The sequence below is a fragment of the Ornithorhynchus anatinus genome, chromosome 3, assembly GCF_004115215.2.
Source record: "Ornithorhynchus anatinus isolate Pmale09 chromosome 3, mOrnAna1.pri.v4, whole genome shotgun sequence".
Taxonomy (NCBI): domain Eukaryota; kingdom Metazoa; phylum Chordata; class Mammalia; order Monotremata; family Ornithorhynchidae; genus Ornithorhynchus; species Ornithorhynchus anatinus.
In genome coordinates this window covers 29,743,821-29,769,604 of record NC_041730.1, presented here as the reverse complement: position 1 = coordinate 29,769,604, position 25,784 = coordinate 29,743,821, and the positions used below count along the sequence as shown (strand labels likewise).

The window sequence follows — 25,784 nt, the reverse complement described above, 5'->3', positions numbered from 1 at the left end:
ACCATTCCAGGGGGTTAAGATGAAGGAAAATGGGGAACAAATCTGCTGGGCATCCTGGGCCAGGCTTCCAAGTGAGGGACCACCCTCCCTCTCCACATCACACTGAGAAACCCAAGAGTGACTGGGGGGGCAGAGTTTGAAGACTCTCAGGGAAATACATTTCTATACTGGACTTAGAAGAGCACAAGCACTGGGCTCTATAGGCACCAATGTTCACACTCTGAGGCCTGATCACATACCCAGGGCCACAGAGCCAGGAACTCCAAAATGAAGAACCCCAGTCTGGGCAGAGGGCTGGAGGTGGAAGTTGTACTAGGTAGCTTCTCCAGTATAGTTTTCACCCCCATTGAAAGGCCAGTAGTAAAAGAGGATTCAGCAATATATACATTTCCCTAAACAGAATTAGTTTGAAGAATGAGTAAAAGTTATGACAGACAGAAAAGCAACATGGCCTATGACTGCTGTGTGACCTTGGGCAAGTCACTTCACTTCTCTATGCCTCAGTTACCTCATCTGTAAAATGGGGATTGAGACTATGAGCCCCCTTCGGGTCAGGGACTGTGTCCAGCACTTAGTACAGTTCCTGGCACATAGTAAGTGCTTAACAAATACCACAGTTATGATGATGGTGGTTACTATTATGTGGTTTCAGAGGCTTGAAAGTCAACCCTTATTTTACAAAATCATGCAGTATGCTCAAGAGAGAAGAATAAATCATACTGAGGAAATTCACAAATAGTGCATACTACCACCAAAACATCTGCTAAGAGATTTTCTTAATAATAATAATAGTGTTGGTATTTGTTAAGCGCTCACTATGTGCAGAGCACTGTTCTAAGTGCTGGGGTAGATACAGGGTAACCAGTTTGTCCCACATGGGGTTCACAGTCTTAATCCCCATTTTACAGATGAGGTAACTGAGGCACAGAGAAGTTAAGTGACTTGCCCACAGTCATACAGCTGATAATAACACTCTTTGGCATGTGTTGATTTTGCTGACATCCTGATCCCTGTGGAAGTCTCCATGTATCTCCTTGCTAAGTGCTTCCTAAAATCAGGGCAGCCCATCCTAGTTTTGCCACCTGTGGGCGTTGGGTCAAAACCCAGCTTTCCACCACAGTAGAGAAGGTTGATGGCTTGGGATTTATTTTTTTTTTGCTGTTACCTTTCTTTCTTTTAATAAACCCAAATCATCTTTCCCCACGTGGCCTGGTGAGCAAAGGAGGTGTCTTCCAGCTGCCCTTCTGCATCTGTCAATGGAACCAGGAGGCTGGAGCAACCGAATTATGAGATTAAGAAAGAAACAATTCTTTGAGGAGCAAAATCCCCCAATACATTTGCACACATGCACACACACACTCACACACACTTTTATATACTATTTTACAGGCATAAATTTTACTTCATGTTCTTCTCAATCCAGTCTTTGAAAGGCACCACTTTGGTGAAGGCAGTGAAGAGATCCAGGTTGCAGGTCTTGTCATAACCCCAGCTCACCAGCCCCATCAGATGCCACCGCAGCTCAGGAGAGACTTTTCCCGGCAGAGACACGGCTGCAATGCCACCCGTCTCTGCCGGACAGATGTTTGATGGAAAGGTGGTGTCCTGCCTGGCACAGAACATATTATCGGTGATGCTGACCTGGATCCCATTGTCCTCATACTGTTGCTCACAGCGCAGGGAGTCGACGATCCTCACCACCCCTGATCGCAGGGTATCGTTTTTGAGGCCTGGGTCCTTGACGTCAGTGATGATTTTCCAGCCAGTGATGGCTATTTGGGACTCCTCTGCCGAAGGGCTCAGATCTCGGGGAGCTACCAGACAGATGGGCTGAACCCGGTTGCTGATCCTGGCTTTGTCCAGGAGTTTCACCACGGCTATGTCAGAATCAAGCAAGATGGGGTCATAGTTGGAATGCACTATGATGGCAGAAATCTAGAGCAGAATCAAACAAGAAGAGAAAAAGCTTCATTCATGGGGGAACTGTGTTAGCGGATCCTGAAGTGTTTGAGAAACCTGAACAACTTTTACATATGGAAAAAAGAGCAGAGGTTCCTCTTGGATTTTTTTCGTTCTGCTCTGACTCCTGGAAAACTAGGATTGGATGGGATTTCACCATCACCCCCTGGGTCTAAGGTAGAAGACTGGCCTGAAACCATCCAAATGGATGGGCTTCTACTTTACGGAATTCCAATCTCTCTGTATTGAATTTAAGTAAGATTAACTTGGTAGGAGTGGTCAAATGACACCTATGATATACCCCCACACTCCATGGACCTGAACGCACACACCCGCTTCAAAAGATCATTTATCAAGAGTATTTTGGGGGCACCTACTTTGGGTGGCGTACCATCCCGAATAACGGGGGCTTATAGTTCAAAGGAGAGGGCAGGGCAATGATAAATTCACAAAACTCTGGGGCATGAGATGTGACAGTAAAAATAATGAAGATATATGTAAGATTCACTGCCGCTCGGATTCATTCACTCATATTTATTGAATGCTTATTGTGTGACGGCACTGTACTAAGAGTTTATTATTTATTATTAAACAGACACAATCCTTGCCCACAACTAGCTTACAGCCTAGAGGATAACTCCAGTGGATGGCACATTCAGGTAGGGGAGGGGTTATTCTAGAAAGGCTTCATGCAGGGCTGAGTTCAGTAGGACTTTAAAAAGGAAGGGAGGGATGAGGCAAACTAAGCTCATTATTAGAGATCTCAGGAAAGGACATCCATGGCCTCTTCCGGGGCCCTGTTCTAGTGTCTCCCTGCCTTCTTATCCTGCCTGACCACACCCAAACGCGAGGCCCCACTCATCCCTCACCCGTAAGTTCTGGATGGTCTTCTCATCCCGGTCTTCATCACGGTAGAATTTCCCCAGGACCACTTTGAGTTCAGCTGTTTTAATCACAGTGACCTTCCCCAGGTCGGTGACGCAGTGAGCCGCCACCACCACTGTGCGCTCATTCACCAGGGCACCACTGCAGATCAGGATCCACATTCCCTTGTGGAGGCTGCCACCACCCTGGAGTCCACTGGTCCGTCTGTAGATGGCCGCCTGCCAGGGCCATCGTATCCCTGGTGCCTTTGGCTCTGTGATGTTCTCGGTTTTTCCACAAACTGAGGAGAGAGAACCCCTGAGTCCTGGGTTGAACTATTCTCATCCATCAGAGTGGGTGGGTTATCAAGCTGTGAAAGGAACTCCACTACTCTGGGGTTAATAATCAAAACTGTGGTATTTGTTAAGTACTTACTATGTACCAAGCATTGTACTAAGCACTGGGGGAGATACAAGATAATCGGCTTCTACATGGAGCTCACAACCTAAGTAGGAGGGAAAATCCCCATTTTACAGATGAGGGAACTGAGGCACAGAGATGTTAAGTGACTTATCCAAGGTCACACAGCCAATAAGTGACAGAGTCAAAATTAGAATCCAGTTCCTCTGACTTCCAGACCCATGCTCATTCTACTAGGCCTCACTGACACGTGCATTTAGTCACACTGCCTTGCTATTAATTCCAGAACCTGACAATGATTGTCTACCAAGACTCTAGGCCTCTAGAGGCCTCTACTTTCTCAGCCACCAAATGGATAAGCTATTGCCTGGGTAGCAGGACACTGGACTGTTTAACACTTTACTACTTACAAAATCATCTGAGATCTTTAAAGGGGCAACCTACTGCATTAGCTGGATGAGCTCTTTGAAACCTCCTATTCCTTTCGTTAAAAGAGATGGAGTAATGGAAAAAGGTTTTGTTGTTTGGTTTTTTTTATGGTATTTGTTAAGTTTTTACTATGTTCCAGGCACTGTACTAAGTTTGGGGGTAGATAAAAGCTAATCAGGCTGGACACAGTCCATGCCCCACATGGAGTTCACAGACTTAATCCCCATTTTACAGATGAGATAACTGAGGCTCAGAGAAGTAAAGTGACTTGCCTCTGGTCACACATCAGACAAGTGGCAGAGCTGGGATTAGAACTCAGGTGTTTCTGACTACCAGGCCCATGCTCTATCCACTAGACCACCCTGCTGCTCTAAAGTAAAAAAAAAAACCTGCAAGAAAACTGGACCAGGTGGAAGATGAAGGGCTCAGCTAACAAACAACCAAAAGGAAAGGTTGCTGTTCACTTGCATATGCAGAGAGAAGTCCACTTGGACTGAGATACAGGATTCCTTCATCTTTGCATTTCCACTGTGGCCTTCTAAATCTTATAGAGCTGGCAACCAACAGAGTTAGGAGTAAGCCAATTCCCTAAAATGGAAACATCCTCCCCCAGGAAGTGAGGATCCCACTACACCCACACTCCTCCTCAGCTACTTACTTGGAATACAGGAAGGGGCCCGCCCACTCCATTTCCCCGTCTTTAGACACGTTCTCCTGCTGCTCCCCAGGCGGCGGTAGAATGGTGAAATGCACTCATACTGGAGCTGGGTGTGCAGGTGTTGGTAGCCAGGAGGTAGGTCCCCAAAGGGCAGGGCTGGTTTCTTGGTAGGGTAGCTCTCCAGCTTCTGTTTGCTGAATGCTGAGGAGTAGAGCTGATGTAGGGGTGTTTGCCTGGGTCATGACAGAAAAGATCCAAGGAAATAACATGACCAGAAACAGTCTTCTCAGGAACTTCAGTGCCGGCAGGAGAAGCAAAACTATTCGCACACGTGAGGGAATAGTGCCTTGGTTGGCAGAGAGAGAAAGGACATTTTCCCAACCCCCTCCACCCTTCCTTCCCTGAATCATTTAGCAGCTTGTTCTCATTCCTTGTTTTCTTGCCCTTTGGGGAATGCCAACAGTTCCCTAGGATTATCCTCACATGGGATAATAATTGGTATTATCTCCAACAGAAGGTATGATATATTAAAAAAAAAAATGAAAGCAGCGTCAGTGTAATTCGTTCTCACCAGGGATAAACTCAAACACTTTTCTCTAAATGTGAAGCAATTAGGAATTGACTCAGTCTAAACTGTCCTGATAACTTAATTTAATGATGAACAGAGATCACTGAGATAAATAGATGGGTAAAATCTGCACTGGTGTATATCATTTTAAAAACATTAAATTACAAGATTTTTGAAGCATCAGACTTGATGAAGCAAGAGTGTCAGTTGGATATTAGTAGCTCCTGCCCATGTGTCGGGAGTTTAGGGTCAATCCATATCCAATGAGATGGCCCTGGTAGACAGCTAGTCAAGGGGAGCTAATGGGAGACAAGGAAGGGATGTTGGGGAAAGGCCTAGATGTAGGGAGGTGGACCATCCTCCCCCAAGTCCCTTCATGGTGGCTTTCCACCACTGTTCCTCATTGCTGCCACCCTTGTCTTTTGAAAAGGGCTCTTGATTAGTATACTTCTACAGATCACTAAGGAATTCTACACGCATTTTAAAGGAATAGATTCATTTTACACAAAATGCTTTCTTGGCATCTATTTTTATACTTCTGTTAGAAAACAGGACTTTCACCTCCATTTTACAGTTCAGGCCTAACAACTCTATTGTTTTTACAGTGTTCTGCACGCAATAGGTGCTCAATAAATACCACTGATTGAATGACTGAGATGGAAAGATGAAACCTCAGGGAGCTTAAGCGATTTGCTCAGTAGCATACAGCAAGGCAGAGATACTGCCCAAGGCATTTCTGACACCCAGGCCAACCATTAAATCATGCTGGATCTATGTACACCCACATCTGACAGCCTTAAAAACTTGCCTTCACATGCTCTATATGTGGCATGACCCAGGTCAACTGTTTAGAAAGCCAGCATCACTCAGTGCTGCGGGCAAAGCAATCAAAGAAAAAACAAAAGGACTTTGGATCACAAAGAGCTAATAAATCCCAGTTTCTTTCTCTTCCCTGGGAGCTTGAATGAACCTTAATAAGCAAGAAGAGTAATGAAGCCTTTTCCCACCATATTTTTTCTGTAAAGAAAAATCTTCCCATCCAATATTTCAGCCTAGATTCTAGGGCCTTGAGCACCTTGAACATCTAGTCCCTGTCTCCTAACCTCTGGTTTTAAAAAAGACTGATGCTCCCAGCACCTATTTATTTCCAGTGCTAGAAACATGCTGAAATAGAGTCTGCAAACAAGCATAAGTATGTGTAGCCCATACTAGTTCTGGTTCTGGTCTAAGCAGAGCCCTGGGCCTGCAGGGACAGAGTCCAGATCAGGTTCAGTCAAGACTTGAAGGGGGCCATGTCTTACTTCAGAGTAAGGAACTGCTTTGCAAGTATACACGTAATTGCCCCTGTGGGAAGCTGGAACTCACAGTCTAGGTTTCTAGTTTCTGGGACTTGGAATACCCACAGTTCATGGGACAACTGGCATTATGAGATGTTCTTCCCCTTGACTCTATTTATTGCCATTGTTCTTGTCTGTCTGTCTCCCCCGATTAGACTGTAAGCCTGTCAAATGGCAGGGACTGTCTCTATCTGTTGCCGACTTGTTCATTCCAAGAGCTTAGTACAGTGCTCTGCACATAATAAGCGCTCAATAAATACTATTGAATGAATGAATGAATGAATCATCAATATACTATACATCCAGACTCTATACCCAAGGTCCCCTAGCTCTAAGTGGGAAATGGGAGGGAGGATGAGGTTAGGATGAGAGTCTGAGGCTTGCTCAGACCCACCAGAATATTTATTGGTTCAGCCAGATCAGGAGCTCAGGCTAAGAAGCACACCAGACCAAATCACAATGCTTCTTGGAAGCTGCAGACCCTCCCTGCTGGAAGGAAGATTTTTCTCCTTGAGCATTTCCAGTGATTGAGGCCACACCAAGTGACCCATTTCAAAAAAAGTTTCAGTTAAGACACAAGTCTAGGTGGGAAGGAAAAGAAAAAACACAGCAGAGAGGGAGAGGGTGAAAAAGACTTCCCTGAATTAAGGCTCCAACACTTAGGTACCACAAATACGGGAATCTAAGCACCACAAATATGGGGAGGATGTCTCAAGAGCAGCATCCTCAGGAGCAAAGAGGGTAAGCCTAGTGCGGAACAGGGACTAGTCCCACCTGATCATCTCATATCCACTCCAGCACTTAGTACAGTGCTTGGCACATAGTAAGCACTTAAATACCACAATTATCATTATTATTATTATTATTCCATTGGAGAAAAAGTCTGTTCTCTTCCCAGTCTGGAATGGCTGGAAAAAGAACGCCAAGCCCCAAAGGACTCAGAGTCCTGGTTTGCTTTGGCTATTCCCCCCATGGGTTCTTTGTGTCAGTCTCATCTTTGTTGCCTCTGGGTCCAACCATAATTGTCTGTTCCCACAGGCCTGGGCCATTCCAAACACATTATAGTAAACTCAGGCAGCCCCAGGTAGTTAAATGAGTCCCGTCCCCCTGGATCACAAGGGTGCCCTTGTCTCTTATGAATCACCACCCACCTATCCAAGGAATAATATCATTTAGACACCCCTCCCCCAATGTTTTCACCTAGCTGAACCCTTCCCCCAATTCCCCGAGGTAGAATGGGACTTACCCTTATCCTACTTTGCGGTGTTAAGAAAATTGTGCCGACTTCAACTGGGTTGAAGCATACAAGGGATTGGGAAGCAGAAGAGATGTGAACACATTTTTTATAAATAAAATTCCAGCATTTCAATCTCACCTTGATTGAACCTGCATTGGGAGTACTCTCTGTCTCACCAGGTCAGAGATCTTTGGTTCTCGGCAGGCTGGAAAAAATACAATGTTGCACAATCCTTCTCCATGTTCACAGCTTACATTTTACCATATCAGATACAGCTGCCAACCATTCATGCTACTGATGACAAGACCAGTTTAGGATATGAACTCATGTTTGCAGGTGCCCCTATTTGCATGCAATTGCAACTGGCAACTCAAGTTTCAGAGGACATCTCAAGCCAGCCACACAAAAGAACCAGGAACTCCTTCTCCCTGAAAGGATAGTTTCTTGGCCAGGTATACCACCTCTGGGATTTTGGAGAACAAAAGCTAACAGACTGGGATCATTCAAAACTTGAGATGCCAGTAAACTGGGTCAAAAAAGCATCATAGTACAAATGAAATTATTTCTAAACTCCTCAGTCTTTAGTTGGGGAGCATGTCCACTGAAGGACAAGCCAAAAAGGTAGCCTCAAGCAGTTGACCACCTTATACACTGGGTTTTGTGAGACTTGTATGGGCTTCACTAAGAAGATTTCTGATACTCAAATTTGATCAAAATCCATTCAAGGGAAGGGTCTTGACATATTTCAGTTCCCTCTTCAAGTTACCCAAACTGTCCTGATAAGCAATGTTATTTGTGGGTAGCAGGCAAATCTAACACTTTGCATGTGTCAGCATGGGGCAAGTATGATTTCTGAAAGGAATTTTTCAGTAGAAAAATCCATATTGGGCCCACAGGGTGGGGGGTTCCTTACAATACCAGGATGGCTTTGTGCTAACAAGACCAATGTTTTGGAGTCATTGTTGAGTCTGCTGCCCAAGGAACCCTGTTGTCAGCACATCTGCCTGATTGACAAGGAAACATCTCAGCTTTTCCCTTTCCATCCAGTCTAGATCCATCCCCTGTTCCGGTGCTAGGCCCTCAGAGGCCCCAAACAGTTCCCAGAATCCAGACACATTGGAGTAGGGGTGAGCCTAGATCATCTATCACCTCCAGAGCAGCATCTATCAATTGGGGTGGACTCTGTGCCAGTCAGAAGGCACACATGAGGGGCCCACCCAATGCTCAAACTATGCTGCCTGCCCCACCCCAATCCAACATCTTCAGTGCTACTATGCTTAATTGTGACAAAAAGGACTTGAAGCAAATCTCCGGCTGGGCTATTAGCTGGACACCAGTCAGATACCAACCAATAGCACCATGGCATAGCGACTAGAGCATGGGACTGGGAGTCAGAATGACCTTGGTTCTAATCCCAGTTTTGCCACTTGCCTGCTTTCTGACCTTGGGCAAGTCACTTAACTTCTCTGTACTTCATCTATAAAATGGGCATTAAGACTGTGAGCCCCATGTGGAACAGAGAATTGTGTCCAACCCGATTTGCTTGTATCCACTCGGGCACTTAGTACAGTTCTTGGCACATAATAAGCTCTTAATAAATACCACAATCATTATCATTAATATTATTATAATTAAGATACAGTCTCTTTCCATTTACCAGCATTAGGTTTGTCCTAAGCAGACAAGTGCTTTGTCTCTTTGTCTTCCAGCATGAGAAATCTAGAAACAATGCTGGTTTCATGTCTGATTTTCTTGACTGACTGATTATTGGCATTGGTGCTTTTTGGGGGTCTTAAATCTAGTTGTGATACTTTTACCACACACCCTCCTTTTATTGTTTGCCTGTGTTCAATACTTCCTGAGCTCCACAGAAAAATAGCAGTGGGGGAGTGAGGAGAGAGGAAAAAAATAGGACAAAAAAGGGCTTTTCTGGTCTGACAAAGGAGGGGGAACATCTCCATGAACGACTAGCTACTGGCGGCTGAGATTGGAAAACAGATTTCTGGCAGAAAGTTCCCATAAAATCTTTGTGGGAAAGAGCTGTATTGCCTTGGAGGAACAAAATCATGTTGAAGTATACACCGTATACAGCAGTAACTCCACTCCAGCAACCTCACATTCATTTATACAAGTTTTAGAAAAGTACATGTACTACCTTTAATGCAGATTGGTTGTTTCCCTGACCACTCTCCATCTAGTTGGCAGGTTCTTTGTTCATTACCACTAAGAATATATGAGTTGTTACAGAAGAAGGACATGATGGTGCCAAGTTTTGCATAGCGCCCATTCACAAGTCCACCACCTTGCACTGTTTTCCTGTATCCGTTCACTGGGACCCCTGGGTCTGAGCAGTTTTTTTCTTCCAGCACTAAGTGGTGAGGAAAGAGACATAGTTATTAAAATGTTGGAAGAGTCATTCTAAGGGTCAAGACATTTGATGCTTACACTGAGTTAAAAAACATTTTGATTCAGAATTAACCAATAGTGGTGAGTTGGGCCTTTCTCAGTGGAAAATTTCAAATAGAAATTTCATACCTTTAAATATTTTTTTTCCTTCTTTAATGATGCCTTCTTAAACCAAGGGGATTTTTTTTTTAGCCTTACCCTCAGATAAATGTGCCTATTGATTTCTCTTGCTGACAGTGGTAGCTGGACATTTTTGACTTAAATCAGAGGCTCAAATTTTACCCTCCACTCTTAGAGAACTTTTACAATGATTTTTGGTATTTTTTTTACAGTTTATCAACATTGGACAATTAAAGTTCAATTTCACACTTGCTCCTTATCAGTTGTGTGACCTTGAGCAAATCACTTTACTTCTTTGTGTCTCAGTTTCCTCATCTGTAAAGTGGGGGTGAAAACTGTGAACCCCACATGGGACAACCTGATTACCCAGTACCTACCCCAGGGCTTAGAACAGTGCTTGGCAAATAGTAAGCACTAAACAAATACCAACATTAGTATTATTATTATTATTTTCCACCACTACCATGGGATAGTTTAATAGTCACTTCTGGTCTTAACTCATCTGTGACCCCTGAAATGAAAACCCCAGTCTCAACCTAACTCCTCTTAGAATTCCTCAACCTCTGCTTCCATTTTTTTAATGCAATCCCACCTTTGGGTCTGAAATGTTTAACTCAAACTTGGGTTTTCTAAGAAGAGTAAGTAAGAGAGCACAATCAGTGTTTAAATACTGGTTATTTATGTCTTTCTGTCTAAGATGTAGATTCTAGGCAGCAGGCCTGCCTTTTTAGCTGTACCCTGAGAGGCCCCTGAAGGACACCTGGGCCTCATAGCTAAGACCACTTCCCTTTACCAGCCCATGGGCATGAGTACCTTTAGTGCTCCTCATCACCACTGACAGTTCATATATTTGAAAAAGTCCATTTGATTATGTAACAGGACTTCCAAAAGATTCCAGAATATTCCACTTGGAGCATTTTTTAAAAAGGCAATTAAAAATATGAGGAATCAAACCTTTAAGAGACATACAAGATTTCAATGTTTGAGTGAAATTCATTTAATTAATCCTTCTACCACTACCTGAGGAACCAAATGCCATCTTCAAAACAATAAAAGAAGATCACTCTCTTACCCCCCAAAGCTGGGATCCAGGCAGACAAGAGGCCCCATGCTACTGGGTCTCCAGGTCCCCGTGGTGGGAAGGGGACAGCCCCCATCCTCCACAGGAATGAAGCCTCATCTTCCCAGGAGTAAAGGGCAGAAAGAAAACCTTGCACAATGTTCAGAATATGGGGAAAATCCTGAACTCCAGCAGGGAAGCTCTGAGGACAGCAAGGAGCGTACCTCACAACCAGAAATCAACTGTTATTGTTACTGTTTCTTGATTTTAACCTGGTTTTCTCTTGAAATCTTTTCACTTTCTTTTGTGTCTGTTTTCTCTCCATTGGACTGTGAGCATCACCCTGACACCTCAACCCACCAGACCAGGGTCCATATCTGAATCAATATCTGGGTAGTCTTCCAAGTAATTAGTACATTGTTTCACACACTGTAAATGCTTAATCATTGTCAATATTGATTACTATTGAAAATTAAACTTCATCCTCAACTCTACTGCACTTATGCATGTCAGTCATTTATTTTAATGTCTGTCTCCCCCCTCTAAACTAAACTCCTTGTGGACAGGGAATGTGCCTACAAGTTCTTACATATATATAGAGAGAGAGTACTCTCCCAAGCACTAGTGCAGTGCTCTCCATCTAGTAAGTTCTCAATAAATACCATGGATTGATTGACAGAGAGTGAAATGGCATCATTGATGGTAGATTCCTCATGAAATAATTTCTTCAGTGAACACTGTTTAGGTAACATAAACCCAATCAAGTGGTGATGTGAATTTGGGTACGAACAGCTCTAACATGTTTGATTCCTTCTTAAGAATCCTCTGCAACAACAGATTTACATCAACATCTGAAGAGAACCCAAGTGTGCACATTTTTGTTTATTTTTTATGATATTTGTTAAGTGCTTACTATGTGTCAGACACTGTACTAAGCACTGGGGTAGGTACAAACACACATGAGGTAACTGAGGCACAGAGAAGTAAAGTGACTTGACCAAGGTCAAACAGCAGGCAAGTGACAAAGCTGATATTAGAAACCAGGTCCTTCTGATTCCCAGGCTTATGTTCTACTCACTAAGCTATGCTACTTCTCATATTTTCATGTGAAATGCTTGGTTCTCTTTAAGGAGTCTCAGAAAGCTGGATAGACCACTTAAGCAAGAGGTATGCTGGAAAATGCACTCAAAACTTTTACCATTTGAGGATCTGGATCAATGTTTTGTACTAGGCCAGTTCTTTGCAAGAAGGAGAGATAAAACAGCCATCAATACCTAATGATAATTTGGCCAAATATTTCTTGTAGGTGACTCTATGGCACAGCTAGTGTCAACCTTAGATCAACCTCCATAAATGACAAAGACATTCTTACCGTGGCACATCCTACAGGATGCACTGAAAATTTGATTTGAGGAACAAGTAACTTCCTTAATCTTGGGTCTTCCAATCTATATGCAAATCCTCCCATCTTGTTCCCTTCCCTCTCTTGACTAGCATGTAATAAACAACTAGCCCACCTCTTTTGAACCTCACATTTAAATGACTGCACTACCTCTAAAAGTTATAAGACATTCAGAAATAGGAAAAAAATCCTCCCCCCAAACCTACTTTAATAATTGCTGAAGAAACAAAGAGCCTCAAACTGAGCCCTTCTTGTATTGGTTCAAGTCTAAAATAACATTCCAATTCAACCCTTTGCTACAGAGTAATTGCCATCTTTGTCATGGTTTCCATACCCAAGGGTCCTTTCAGAGTATGTGTGTCCAACTGCCAACAATTCCTCTTGGAGACTTGCCACAGATTATGCACATTCATCTTTCATGATTCTCTCTAGTTAAGACTTTTAGTCAATGTTCATATTTCAAAAGGCCACGGGGCATTATTCTTTCTCTACCTTTCATCAGTTCATGTACCTGGGACAGTCACATTCAGTCTCTAGCAACGACTTTGAAAAGGATTTGAATAGCTCAAACAATTCATTCATCTTTCTGTTCGGATATCTGTCTGTAAATCTGGTAAACCTGCTTGAATCTCATCACAGCTTCTTCCTGCAAATGGATTTTGGGGCAGATTTTTTCCTTTGAATTCCTTTGTAAAACTTTCTCCATTTTGGAGTTAAGCATGTCCACAATCCCTGGATGTCTGATTCTTCTAGAGCTTTGGGCTCCCATTTCAACTGTTCTCTGTGGGATGATTTCATGTACAGGCACACTAGAATTTAGAAATCTGAATCTCTGGGCAAAATGAGCATCAAGTTCTTGGATTTTTAAGTAAATGTTTCCATGATTAAAAATAAATAGCACATTTTCTTCAGTTTCCTTATTACTTTTGGGAAGTAGTCTGACAGAAATTCTCCATAATCAGAACAACTTTGTGGTCTATTTCTTCTTCAGCAGGATCTAGGGAGAAACAACACTTTCGGGTAACTTTATGATTTTTATCAATATTAAATGTTTTTCTATCATTTCATATTGGCAAAATCCTTCACCATCATTCAGACCTACCATCAGAACACATGTGATCAAGCACCTCAGAGAGGTTCTGAAACTGCCCAAGGTAACTCCATGAGGAAGAGCTCATATCACACAATTGGATGTAGAAAGGCTAATTGATCAAAAATGCTGACTCTGGGGTCATATACCACACGTTTACATCAAACTTGTAGCATTCAAGGTTTTAATGATTGATCTATTCATGAATTCTCAAGATACTCATTTTTCCCAATGGAGAAAACAAGTGGTGAGGGATTTAATCCTCTGAGACAGGGCCAAGGGTAGCCATACCTACTGCTTCGAGGAGCCACACAAGACTACTTTTATAAATTTGAAAGGGAAGTACTACAAGGAAGAGTAATTTGTTTTGTCAAGGGGTATGCACTCTCATTGTACCAGCGCTTGTTCAGCACTTATCTTTCTACTCCTCAAAACCTTCCACTGGCTTCCCATGTTCCTCCACATCAAGCAAAACTCAGATTCAGCTTCAAGGCTCTACAAAAATTCATCCCATCTTACATATCTTCTCTCTTGGCCCACTATTCCTCAATTCATTCTCTTTGTTCTTCCCCAGCTAATTTCCTAACTATACCTCACTTTAGAACAGTGGTCTGCACATAGTAAGCACTTAACAAATACCAACATTATTATTATTATTATTTCTGTCCACTCCCTCATACTGTTTCCCAAGCTTGGAACTCCCTCCCTCCCCAAACCCAACATACCACAGCTTTCCCATTGAAAAAAATCATCTGAAATCCCAACTCTTCTAATAAGCCTTTCATGATTAATTGCCAGTATCCTGAGTCTTATAAACCCATTAGTAATCTCTAGCACTAATGTTCTGATTTATATCCCTCTTCAGCACTTATGTATATGCTAATTCAACTAATAAATTATTTATTTTGATTACTTTGCAATATTTTTATATATGTCTCTCCCATTAGTAACAGTCCTAGAAACAGTATTTATTGTTTACTGTGTGCAGAACACTGTACTAAGGGCTGAGAAAAATACACAGGTGGGAATTAGACAAGGTTTCTGGCCTTCAGGAGGCTCAATCGAAAAGGAGCTCACAATCTAAAAGTGTAATTTAAGTGTGATCTTCATGTGGGCAGGTAGTGTGTTACTTGATTGTCTAGTACAGTGCATTGTGTGTACTGGGTGCTCATAAATCCTATCGCTACCAACTCCTTTCCCTCTTAGCTTCTAAGCTATCAGTGTGCCGAATGTTAGCCCTCTGCTTGGTAAATTCTGAAATCGTGAATGGGGCAAGAGCTGGTTTTAAAGTGGTGGTTAAGAATGAACCGGGCTTGCGGACCTATTTGTGGTGGTGGACAAGGACAAAACCCATCCAGGAGCTATCAGCAATTTGTGCCCTCAGAGGGCACCACTTTGATGACCACTTTAGTGGTCAAGAGCTGCTATTGTCCCCTGCCCTCATCCCACTACCCTAAAGGAGAAGTCAGCAGAAAGTCTGCATTAAGGCTAAGGCCCTGTTCTGTGACCATACTTTGTTCCAGCACTCCAAAACTCCCTCTACTGATGTATAAGGATATACTCCCATAAGACCATACTATCTCATCACAATCCAATAGTCAATTCAACACCATTATGTTCCTCTGCATATAAATAATATATCTTTTTTCTGCATTATATCTCCAAATTGCCTATTGGATAATTCTTAGTTTTCTTGTTTGATCCTTTTACAAGACTCCTCAAAAATCATGGGCCAAACTAATTCCTTTTTTTCTTCTAAATTTTTGTTGGACCAAAGTACATCTGCCTGATCTTAAGGATCTAAATCAATTGCTTACTGTTCAGTTCTTCATCCACGCTAATACCCCCAGGGATAATTTATTAGGGTTTGTTGGAAAAGAGTAAAATAGGGAATTATTGAGGGTTTCCTGTCTCTTCTTCAGCATGTTTGTTTTCTAGCTAAATCTGAAAATTCAAGAGATGTCAGTTGATGCTTATTCCAGAAAGAAGGCTGGGGTTCAAACAAGTTTCAAGTTTCTCCACTCTGAAACCTAAAATCTTAATTGAAAGGGCCTGTGAGTTGGGGATGGGATGACTCTGGGGACTATTCTAACATTCATCCTCAGGAACTTGGTGGAACCTCAAGCTTCCTGTGCAAAACAAAAGGCGATGGATAAAATGTGATGACTCTACAATGAGAGGTAATGCCAATGTAGAAAGGTCAGCCACTGCCCCTCATCCATTTACTTCCTGCACTCATTCTGATCTTCCAGACACAATCAAGGGTATGACTGAGGAAAAAGGAACCAGCATGCTTAGTGGAAAGAGCATGGGCCTGGGAATCACAGAATCTGAATCTTAATCCCAGCTCTGCCACTTGCCTACTGTGTTACCTTGGGCAGTTCACTTGACTTCTCTGTGCATCTGTTTCCTCAACTGTAAAATGGGGATTAAATACCTGTTCTTCTTCCCTCAGACTATGAGCCCCATATGGAACAGGGACTATGTCCAATCTCATTATATCATATCTATCCCAGAACTTAGTACAATGCTTGGTACAAGTAAGCACTTAACAAATAACATTATTGTTAGTATTAATAATAATAAAAGAAAGGCAGGGGAAGAGAAGGAAGGCAAGAGGAAATGGCTCCCTACTCCTGTGAGTACAGATATGCCTTTTCAGTTCTGGAATTATGATAACTACAACACCTGTCAAGAGAAACAGCAACATGTTAAAGAATGTTGTATCATGGAACGTTTGTTCAACTTTGTATTAGAACCTTGCTCTTTCCTCTTGCTCACACTATTTGCAAATATTGTTTGTCTGTCAGCCTCCATCCCACTCGTACGAATATGAGCTCATTGAGGATAGGGAACACGTGTCATGATCCTCCTGTATTTTCCCAAATTCTTTGTTCTGTGCTTTAACCAGTAGGCCCCCAATAATCAACCAATCAGTGGTATTTTTTGAGCACTTACTATGTGCAGAGTACTGTACTAGGCACTTGGGAAAGTACAGTACCTCAGGGTTGGTAGATACAGTACCTGTCCACAAGGAATTTGGAATCTACAACTGGAGACAGGCATTAAAGTAGATTAGAGATAGGGAAAATAGAACAATAGAAGCATATTTATGTAAGAACTGTGGGGCTGGGGTGAGTATCAAAGTGGTTAAGGGCATAGTTGATGCAGAGGGGAGGATAGCTAGGGGAGATAAAAGGTTTAGTCAGGGAAGGCCTCTTAAAGGAGATGGGATTTTAGGAGAGTTTTGAAGATACATTGTCAGATATGAAGCAGGAGGGAGTTCCAGGCCCAAGGGAGAACCTGTACAAAGGGTCAGTGATGAGATAAATGAGATTGAGGTACAGAGAGTAGGTAGGTGTTAGAGGAACAAAGTGGAGGGTTGGGTTTAGTAGAAAATTAATGAAATTAGGTAGGAGGAAGAGAGCTACTGATTGTCTTAAAGCCAATAGTAAGAAGTTTCTATTTGCTGCAGAGGTGGATGGGCAACAACTGGAGGTTTCTGAAAAGTGGGGAGATAAGGACTGATGGTTTTTCAGAAAAATGATCAGGACATCAGAAAGAACTATGGACTGGAGAGGATAGAGACAGGATACAGCGAGGGACAGATGCAGTATTCAAAGTGAGAAATAATGAGTGCTTGGATCAGCATGAGAGCAGTTTGGATGGAGAGAAAAGGTTGGATTCTAGAGATACTGTAAAGATAGAATTGATAGGATTTCATGGCAGATTGAATGTGTGGGTTGATGAGAAAGATGAGTTGAGGATAATGCCAAGGTTATGGGTTTATGAGATAGGGAGAATGTTGGTGCTATCTACAAGTGACAGGAAAGAAAGGGGGAGAGCAGGATTTGGGCGGGAAGAGGAGTTCGGTTTAGGGCATGATAAGTTTGAGGTGTCAGTGGAATGTGCAAATAAAGATGTCCTGAAAGGCAGGAAGAAATATGAGACTGCAGAGAAGGAGAGAGGTGAGGACTGAAGATGTAGAGTTGGAAATCATCTACAGAGGGATGGTAGTTAAAGCCATGAGAGTTAATGAGTTCTCAAAAAGGAGAAGGTGTAGATGGAGAATAGAAAATGAGTAAATACCACCAAGATATTGATTTATTTAGACTAGTCTCTAACACTAGATTAGTGTCCACTCCAGGACCTGTTATCCAGTGGTGGGGGAAGTCATTCAAATTCTGGCTTCTACTCCATTTCCATCTGTGTATCTCTTTGGGGTCATTTCACTGTTCACTGGCACTTCTACCTCAGGGTGAGTAGGGAAAAGGTATGGAAAGCAGGGTGGTTTAGTGGAAAGAACACAGGCCTGGGAGTCAGAGGATCTGAGTTTTAATTTTGGCTTTGCCACTTGTCTGCTGTGTATCCTTGGGCACATCACTTACCTTCTCTGTGCTCAATTACTTCATCTGTAAAATCGAGATTAAGACTGTTACCCCCATGTGGGACACAGACTGTGTCCAATCTGATTAGCTTGTATGTGCCCCAGTACAGTGTTTGGTACATAGCAATTGCTTAACAAATACGATAAAAAAAAACAAACCTCAAGGTGATGAATTTCAATTCTTGTAAGAAGTCCTAATCAGTAGTTTAGTAAGAGAGAAGATTGGAGATTTAGGCTAAAATGATTGTCCATATTGGATTATTCATATATTTCAATTATCCATGCTCTCCATGCTTCCTATTAAACTTGGCATAGACTATATCCTCCAGGAAATCCTACCTGATCTTACCTGACTGATCTCTCACCTCACTGCCCTATTTTCTCTCGCTGTGTTACCTATGCACTTGAGTCCATAGACCCAAAACCCTTTGGTACTCAGCCCACCTCCACCCCGACAGCAACTGTGAACATAATCTTAGACTCTTGTTGCTTATCCTGTAATTTATTTCAATATCAGAACCCTCCACTAGAGGGCAAGATCATGTCTACCTACACTATTGTACTTTCCAAAGGCTAGTACAGTTCTCCCCACACAGTAAGCGCTCAGTAAGCGCTCAGAACCTTCGGCCTCCAGACAGATGCATAAGTAAATCTCTCCGGGCAGGAGGTTGTTCATTCCTATTTTACAGCTCTCCAGGGATGGAGGAATCCATAACCTCCCATGGAGGCTAAGTGGCTGACCAGACATTTTTTCCTTATGGGCAAATCAACCCCTGCTATAATTTAAACCCATTTCCCCTTGTTTAATCCTCTGTGAACATAGAGAACAATTGTCATCATCCTCCTATAAAGTCCCTCCTTACACTTGAAATCTGCTATTAAGTCATCTCTTCTCCAAGTTAAACAATCCCAATAGGCTTAATCTTTCTCTTAGGAGCTATTTTCCATCTCCAATTATTGTGGTCACTAACCCTTGGACTCTTACCAGATTTTCAACGTTCTTTTCACACTGTGGTGACCAAAGCTGGACACAATCGTCCAATAAGGATGATTGGGAATTGACTTCATTGGAAAAATGTCTGGATTCTAAGTTAATATGAGGGCCCCCTGAAAGGGAAAGCTGAATTCAAGAAGCAGCAGCATGACCTAGTAGAAAGAGCACTAGGGAAGCAGCGTGACCTAGTGGATAGAGCATGGGCCTGGGAATCAGAAGAACCTGGGCTCTGCCACTTCTCTGCTGTGTGACCTAGGGCAAATCACTTCTCTGTGCCTCAGCTCCCTCATCTGTAAAATGGGGATAAAGACTGTGAGCCCTATGGGGGACAGGACCTGTAACCAATATAATTAACTTATATCTTCTCCAGAGGTTAGTACAGTGCCCGGCACATAGGAAGTGCTTAACAAACACCGTAAAAAAGCATAGGCCTGGAAGTCAGAGGGCTTGGGTTCTAATCTTGGTTCCGCCTCTTGTCTGCTGCATGATCTTTGGCAAACCACAACTTCACTGGGCCTCAGTTGCCTCATCTGTAAGTGTACTCTTTCCAACCTGATTGTCTTATACCTCAGTGGAAAGAGCCCAGGCTTGGAAGTCAGAGGTCATGGGTTCAAATCCCGCATCTGCCACTTGTCAGCTGTGTGACTGTGGGCAAGTCACTTCACTTCTCTGTGCCTCAGTTACCTCATCTGTAAAATGGGGATTAACTGTGAGCCTCACATGGGACAACCTGATTACCCTGTATCTACCCTAGCGCTTAGAACAGCACATAGTAAGCGCTTAACAAATACCAACATTATTATACCTACCTTAGCACTTAGTAAAGTGCCTGGCACAGAGTAAGCACTTAAATACCCCCCAAAAAAGAAAAGAAAAAAATGCCTAAGTCCATATGTTCTAGAAGATCCAGTGTCCAATTGCCTGAAATTCTGCTAAAACATGTATGTCTGCTGCCTTTGAGGGTTAAAGAAAAAAAGTCACACCCAGGAGATTTATCCTCATCATTTGTTCTTTTTCCATAAATCAATAGTAAGCCTCCAAGTCCTCTCATTTTCATCAAGCACAATTCTCCAAAGACTACTGAGGCCTCATGGGAATTCCTTCTTAAAGTTCCAAATACCTACATGCTAGCTTGATTGACTGGGGAAAATGCTGTTTCCTCATGGCAAAGCTTCATCCCCAATTAATTCTGACTTATATTACAAATAAGGAATGTAGGGAAGTAATTGATTGCAACCCAGATCTCATCAACTCTTTCAAGGTAGAATTGATTCTACAAAGCGTGCTGGTTTGCATGATGGATAGGTGAGGAGAAGGGGTCAGGGTACCAGTTTCTAATTCTAAATGCTGCTTGAGCGATTTGTTGGGTTTCAAATCCTAAAGTTTACCGTGTGCATTGAGGTGGTTTAAATGCAGTCCTCCTTGGAGGCAGGGCTAGACTTAAGGACCTTTCACACTCCTCCTGATATATAATTCCATCGTTATTTCTTGATAAATTTTGTTAGACTGCAAGACACTCACTCAAACAAGGGGCATGGTAAAGGCAACATTTCATCTCAAGAGTTTGACTTGGATTCTGCCCAGCAGACAACACCAGGACACCAAGTCCCTAAATCCTGTATTACAGAACACTTAATATGTCCTATAATATGGGCAAACTGAGAATCATTTCTTCCAACCCACATCACAATGTACCCAGACTGACTCTTGTTGTCAGAAAAGTGTTCTGTAACCCTGCCACCACATTCTATTCAAAACACATAGTGAAAACACATGTTCTGCAGAACTGAGTGTAGATTGCCTACTTGTCCCAGGAAAGGAAAAAGCACCACAGATCCATAAAATGTAATTTTTTCCCTACTTGTCTGGGAATGCTTCTTTTTGAGATCTTAAAGTACAGGTTTGCCTTGGACCGCTTACCCTAGTCAATGAGAATAGTTGGATCCCTGAGCAGCACGACCTAGTGGATGAAGCACAGGCCTGAGAGTCAGAAGGATGTGGGTTCTAATTTCAACTCCACCACTTGTCCTTTCTGTGCCTTGGGCAAGTTGCTTAACTTGTTCGTACCTCAGTTACATCATCTGTAAAATGGGGATCAAGACTGTGAGCCTCGCATAGGACATGAATCTTGGCCAATCTGATTAGCTTGCATCTCCCCCCAGTGCTTAGTACAGTTTCTAGCACATAGTGAGCACTTAAATATCATAAAAACAAAACAAACAAAACTGTATTCCACTTGTATTCCCAAGGGTGCTAGAATGCCTGGCATGGAAGTCTTGTTATTTTGGCTTTATTAGCCTCGATCACCCAAAATCACCTCAGCAACAGAGAATGGCAGTGACTAGGCTCTGTCCCCTCCTCTCCGACGATTTCCTAGTTCAGCTTGCATTTGCATTTAGTGCCTCTGGACAAATGAAATATCTTTTTCCCACAAAGGTCTTCACCAACCAAAGATAATGAGACCAACCAGTGATGTAATTCACACTGAAAACTGAAATCTTTTCATTCCTTTCCAACCAATGGAATTCACCCCCCTGATGTTTTCCAGTCTTTTACTTCTGTGAATGAGACAGTATCTCTGTGAAATTATGCTTGGGTCACACACACTGTTATTTATTCATCCGGTGGCAATTTGGAGGCTGTGGCTTACAATTAGCTACTTGATCTTAATCAGTATTGTCCTTGGCCCCTAGAACACTGTGTCTTTTGGATACCACTTTTCCGGGATTTGAATGGCCTATTTAATCGGACAATTGGGGCTGTTTGTGCACAGGATACTGGGAATCTTAGTTAAATCCCCAAAAAGTATTGCCATTCTGCCTCCTGTCTGAAATCAATCCAGTACATCCCCAAGTTACCCTTCATCTCCAGGTGGCTGAAGATCAGAAGGATGTCCTCGGTCTTCCTCTCTATGGTTCCCTTGCCAATAAACGGATGAACCATTTAAACAGAAGGTCTTCCCTGGGACTCACTACACAATGAGCAGGAGAAGAATATCTGTAAGCTGTGTCTATACCCCAGTTTCAATAACGCAATTAAAATGTTCAGGAGGGAAAGTGCTGAAATCAGCTCCATGGCTTCCAGTGGTAACTGGGTAAATCTGCCAGCAATGAGGAGGCAGCACTGAGATGAAATACGGTCCTCTATTCCCACATATAGTTCGATTAGTTCATGTAGATACCCCTCCACTACCCAGACCCCCAAAGAGAGGGAAGTGTTGCCCTGCCACTACATGGTGTGAAATCTGCAGAAATTGTGTGGTGGCAACTAGAAATGATTCTGGCTGCTAGCAAGAAATGAGATGAAATGTTAAACAGAATGTTAAATGGCCTGAACAAAGAGGCCGAAGATCCAGTTGGAAAGTCTTCATCTAATCCTGAGGGGTGAGACTCCAAGAGCAGCTGGACCCCGGAGGCCCTTGCAATACAATGACATTTTTAAGTTGTTGGGAAAAGCCGCAAGGCTTTGGGCAAAGGCTAAATTCAACCCTGACCCTAACCCAGTCTGAATAGCTCCATGTGTCCCTGTCTATATTACATGTACTATAATTATATAGTAAAATTGTGTTATTTATTAAGCATTTACTATGTGTTAAGCACTGTTCTAAGTACTGGGGTTGATGCAAATTCATCAGGTTGGATGCAATCCCTGTCCCACACGGGGCTCACAGTTTTAGTAGGGGAGAGAACAGGGATTGAATCTTCACCATACAGAAGTGGAAACTGAAGCACAGAAAAGTTAAGTGATTTGCCCAAGGTCACACAGCAGGCAAGTGGCAGAGCTGGGATTAGAATCCAGGTCCTCTAACTCCCAGGCCAGTGCTCTTTCCACTAGATCACACTGCTTCTGGTCTTTTTTCTTATCCTCTTTTCAAATCACTCCTCTGGTCTGTAGGCTCCTTGTGGTCAGGGAACACGTCTATGAACTCTATAGCATTGTTCTGTCAAAAGCATTTAGTACAGTGCTCTGCACCCATTAAGTGCTCAATTGATTTACTGATGAGAACCAGTGTGCCTAGCAGTTAGAGCATGGGCCTGGGAGTCAGAAGAAACTGTATTCTAATTCTGGCTCTACCACTTTTCTGTGTGACCTTGGGCAAGTCACTTAACTTCTCTGTGCCTCAGTTACCTCATTTGTAAAATGGGGATTAAAACTCCGAGCTCTTTGTGGGACAGGGACTGTGTCCAACCTAATTGCCTTGTATCTACACCACCACTTAGAACAGTGCTTGGAAGATAGCAAGCACTAAAATTCCATTTTAAAAAGAATAATTGCTCTGATCTAGAGCTTTTAAAACAGAATACTCCTGTAAGAATCCTTGGCACTTAAAGCTCAGCACCATCAGTTCTTCAGCTCTGAACATGCCATGGCTCAGAACCTGATTTGTCACATGGTCCTTGGCTTGTCTGCCTGGTGTTTAGCTATTCACTTTAAGATTTAAGGATCATTTCTTCTGCTAGGGTAATCTAATGAACACATTCAAATAACTCTTGTAACAGAAAGGAGGGTCCAAGGAAACTTTGAAGGTGTTCATCTGCTGTACTGTTGGTTGTCAGCATTCACTGGCCACCCCCCCCAAAAAAACAAACAAACCAACAACCTGTCCTTTGCTGGTAAGTACTGGCTTGGTACCCTCAACTGCAATAAAGGATGTGTACTGAAGCCCAAACAGGCCCAAGTTAAGTCTAAGACCTCTGAATCCCAATGAAAAGCTACAATTTGTCATTGTTGACAGACCAAAATCACCATTTTGCCTTAGGAAAAGTCACTTGAGATAACTAAGGCCAAGCCAAATAATTCATAAGATTGTTTCTTCTCTTCCTGCAACTGGGCAGAAACCATCTGCACACCAGAATGAACCACCATCTGGCAGGGGGCGTAACCCCCCCTCTTTCCCTCAGCACAGTGGGATTAATGATCATCCCTGGGAATATTTTTTCCCTTGTTTAAAGAAGTGGAGATCTAAATGCCCCCTGCCACAGAGAGGAGGTATAGATGTGAAAGATTACATCAGAAGTCTGTTTACATCCTCTGGCACAACGCAGAAGCTGTATAAAGAGACACTGTTCCTGCATGTAAGCCCAGTACCCGCTGGGTAAAGGAGCTGTGTGAGAGACCAATCCCAAGGTCAGGGGCCTTTATGGCTGTGCTCGGAAATACCTTTTATGGCTGGGCCCTGCTTCCAGCTTATTCAGAACAGCTCTGTAAATAAGTGTACCCTTTTCCCAGCTTCCTTGCCCCCGAGGGGGCACACTGCTAGGTAAATGTATGAAACAAGGCATGCTTTACTACTTAACCAGCATAAAAATTCTAGGCACATATGTATGAGGTGACATCTAATGCTGATTTTACAAGTAATTAAGAAATCTTTGCAAGATGTGCTGTGCTCTTAGAGCAGGTTTCTGCAAATAAAAGTTATGTCCAGGTTTCCATTTGCACTGTGTATTTTGCTCATAAGCAGATTCATCTTTGACAATTAAAACAGTCGTCATTTCTCTTGGTGATTCTCAATTTCCAGCTCACTGCCCCTGGAGGCTCTTTATCCAAGCAAAGCAAAGTGAATTGAAGAGGCATTTCACTGACCACATAACATACCTACCATACCAAAACAATCTCATCATATGGCCCACTGAATAGCCACAGATAACACCTCCCTGGGTTCTCCAACCAGCCATCTGTGGTTACCTATTACAGGTCCAAACTTAGGGAGTATTTTCTGGAAGCCCCTGGCGCAGAACTGGACACAATTTCAGAGTGGGTATTCTCAGGAACACCACACATCATACCACAGCACCCTGATAAAATAACCTACAAAAAAGCACTATTGGGAAATAAAGTTGGGGGGGGTGGGGGTGGGGAGAGGGGTGGCACGGAACAGGGAAACGTGACCTGAATTATCCAGATTGCCAGACTTTACTGATTAAATGAACTGTTCAACTCCACACTGAAACTCATGACTCCTTCCACAACATGTGAAGGCTTGAATGAAAAGCAGAGGTGCTGTCATTGAATTTTAGTGTTAATATCTTGATAAGGCCAATGACTCTGCTGGAATGAAGTGCTGCCCTCCGCTTAGCAAATCTAAATTTGTGACTTCGGGTCACTGGACATTGCCCCTTTTGGCAGATCAATGGTTTTACCACAGACAGGAAGGGCCTGTGGAGCACTTCTGTCCACATCAGGTGGCTGCTTTTGGCTTGTTCCCAGGGAAGCGGATGCTACTGCACTGCAAAAGTTTAGACCCAGCCCTGGGGTTCACTCTGTATTCTCTGGAAACTGATTTATCTGATTTCAGATTTATCTGAAATGCGTCAGAGCCTCGCATTTTCAGTGAGCAACCTGAGAATGAAAGACACTTCATATATTTTAATGAGTGAATATTAAAATCAGTGAAGTAATCGGGCAGCTAGCTGACACGCAGTACTTGGCATTCCAGCATCCCATCTCGGATGCCAAAATCCAATTCCTCCTCCAGTTACTTAATTTATCATTTTGTAACAGCCCCACTTCCAGGATTTCAAAGACCACAAAGGTTTACCCAATCATAATTCCAGATGTTTAGGTTCTTTTACTAGTCTCAGCAATTTTGTTACTGCAATTATGCCTTGTTTCTAAAAATATAGCTATCTTTCCCATATGCTATGTACTCTTTTAAGCAAGGGATTTGATGGTAGTTCACTCAGAGCCCAGCAGTGGGTCTCACCAACCGATCAGCTGAAGGGTTTTCCAGAGCATCCTAGTGGCACCGTGGTGGCTCCCTTTCATTGTACATGGCCTCATCTGTAGAAACTTACGATGTTTCTGTAACCTCTTCTCTACAGATTCATTATCTTTCTTCTCCGCTGCCAAGCCA

The 25,784-nt window shown here is 42.8% G+C and overlaps 1 protein-coding gene across 3 annotated transcripts in view; it reads right to left on the bottom strand.

The window, feature by feature from the left end:
- Positions 1-1,376: 1,376 nt before the first annotated feature.
- Positions 1,377-25,784, bottom strand: part of PAMR1 (peptidase domain containing associated with muscle regeneration 1) — a 70,702-nt gene continuing 46,294 nt past the window's right edge. For 2 of the 3 annotated variants that reach the window (XM_029061621.2, XM_029061624.2), the window contains exons 7-11: positions 9,628-9,840; positions 7,611-7,677; positions 4,331-4,563; positions 2,829-3,124; positions 1,377-1,935 (exon numbers count right to left, since the gene is read on the bottom strand). In XM_029061621.2, coding sequence (XP_028917454.1) covers positions 1,399-1,935; positions 2,829-3,124; positions 4,331-4,563; positions 7,611-7,677; positions 9,628-9,840 — 1,346 coding nt within the window. In that variant the 3' untranslated portion in view covers positions 1,377-1,398. The remainder of the gene's footprint in view (positions 1,936-2,828; positions 3,125-4,330; positions 4,564-7,610; positions 7,678-9,627; positions 9,841-25,784) is intronic. The other variant, XM_029061623.2, reaches the window with a different exon arrangement.